Source organism: Penaeus monodon, chromosome 24 (genome assembly GCF_015228065.2).
Source record: "Penaeus monodon isolate SGIC_2016 chromosome 24, NSTDA_Pmon_1, whole genome shotgun sequence".
NCBI classification, from domain to species: Eukaryota; Metazoa; Arthropoda; class Malacostraca; order Decapoda; family Penaeidae; genus Penaeus; species Penaeus monodon.
In genome coordinates this window covers 15,182,342-15,183,243 of record NC_051409.1, presented here as the reverse complement: position 1 = coordinate 15,183,243, position 902 = coordinate 15,182,342, and the positions used below count along the sequence as shown (strand labels likewise).

General features: G+C 33.7%; 1 protein-coding gene across 1 annotated transcript in view; it reads right to left on the bottom strand.

Annotated features, from left to right (window-relative positions):
* The window catches only part of LOC119588625 (E3 ubiquitin-protein ligase CBL-B-B-like), a gene marked incomplete at its 3' end in the record, with an annotated part of 53,262 nt that overhangs the window by 20,578 nt on the left and 31,782 nt on the right, over nt 1–902 (bottom strand). Inside the window, 1 exon segment of the mRNA XM_037937265.1 lies at nt 13–150. Within this exon segment, the coding sequence (XP_037793193.1) occupies nt 13–150 (138 nt within the window).

Genomic DNA, 902 nt, shown 5'->3' with positions numbered 1-902 from the left:
GCTTTAACTTACAATCCTTCTCTGTGTCCATCAAGGAGCGCCTGACAGAGGGACTTATTCTGCGGAATGGTTTGAAGGATACTGCCATCACTCGTCACGTAGCCAATGGCCCACTGGCCCAGCCGTGTACATGACAGTCGGAACACATAACTGTGGGAGGAAAGGTGACAAAAGTCAGACAAGCCAAAGACACAGAAATCTGATAGGAAAGAAACAAGGAAAATGAATAAAATTCATTACCCACAACCTCAAGGCAAGAAAAAATGAAATACTTTGAGTAACAGGAGGAATTCCTCCATATGTGGATATGCCAAGATAGATAGGACATTGTGTTTTTGCATTTTGTTTAAAGTGTGCACACAAATGGCACTAAGAGAAAAGGTTTATTAAACAAAAAAAAATAATCAAGTTGGAATTCCAACATTGCTTGATAAATAATTCCACAGACACTCAAAAATTTTACTAATGAAAAGTTACTTTGCTATAAAAAAAAAATAAGTATATGAATCACTCCACAATATAAAGAAATATAAATGTAGTTTAATTAATGAGTCTTCATGGAAAAACAAGACAATAAGTCTGCCAGTGCTTAAGATCATTGCAGTAAAAAAAGTTATCTTGCAGGAAACATAGTCAAAATCTAAAATTGTTAAGTTACTGTGCATGAAAGAACCTAATGATACAGATATACATCCAAAAGTTGGAAAGCAAAAAGTATGAAACTGAAATTCATGTACTGTTGACTCACAGCACAAAAACTAATACTAAATATTTAGCAGTCAAAATACAAAAGGCTCATTTATCAGAATAATAAATATAATGCTGGTATTTATCAAAAATGGACAAAACATCAGCATCTATTAGCCGAGTAGAATGGTAATTCTTTAAATTACCCAAGTATC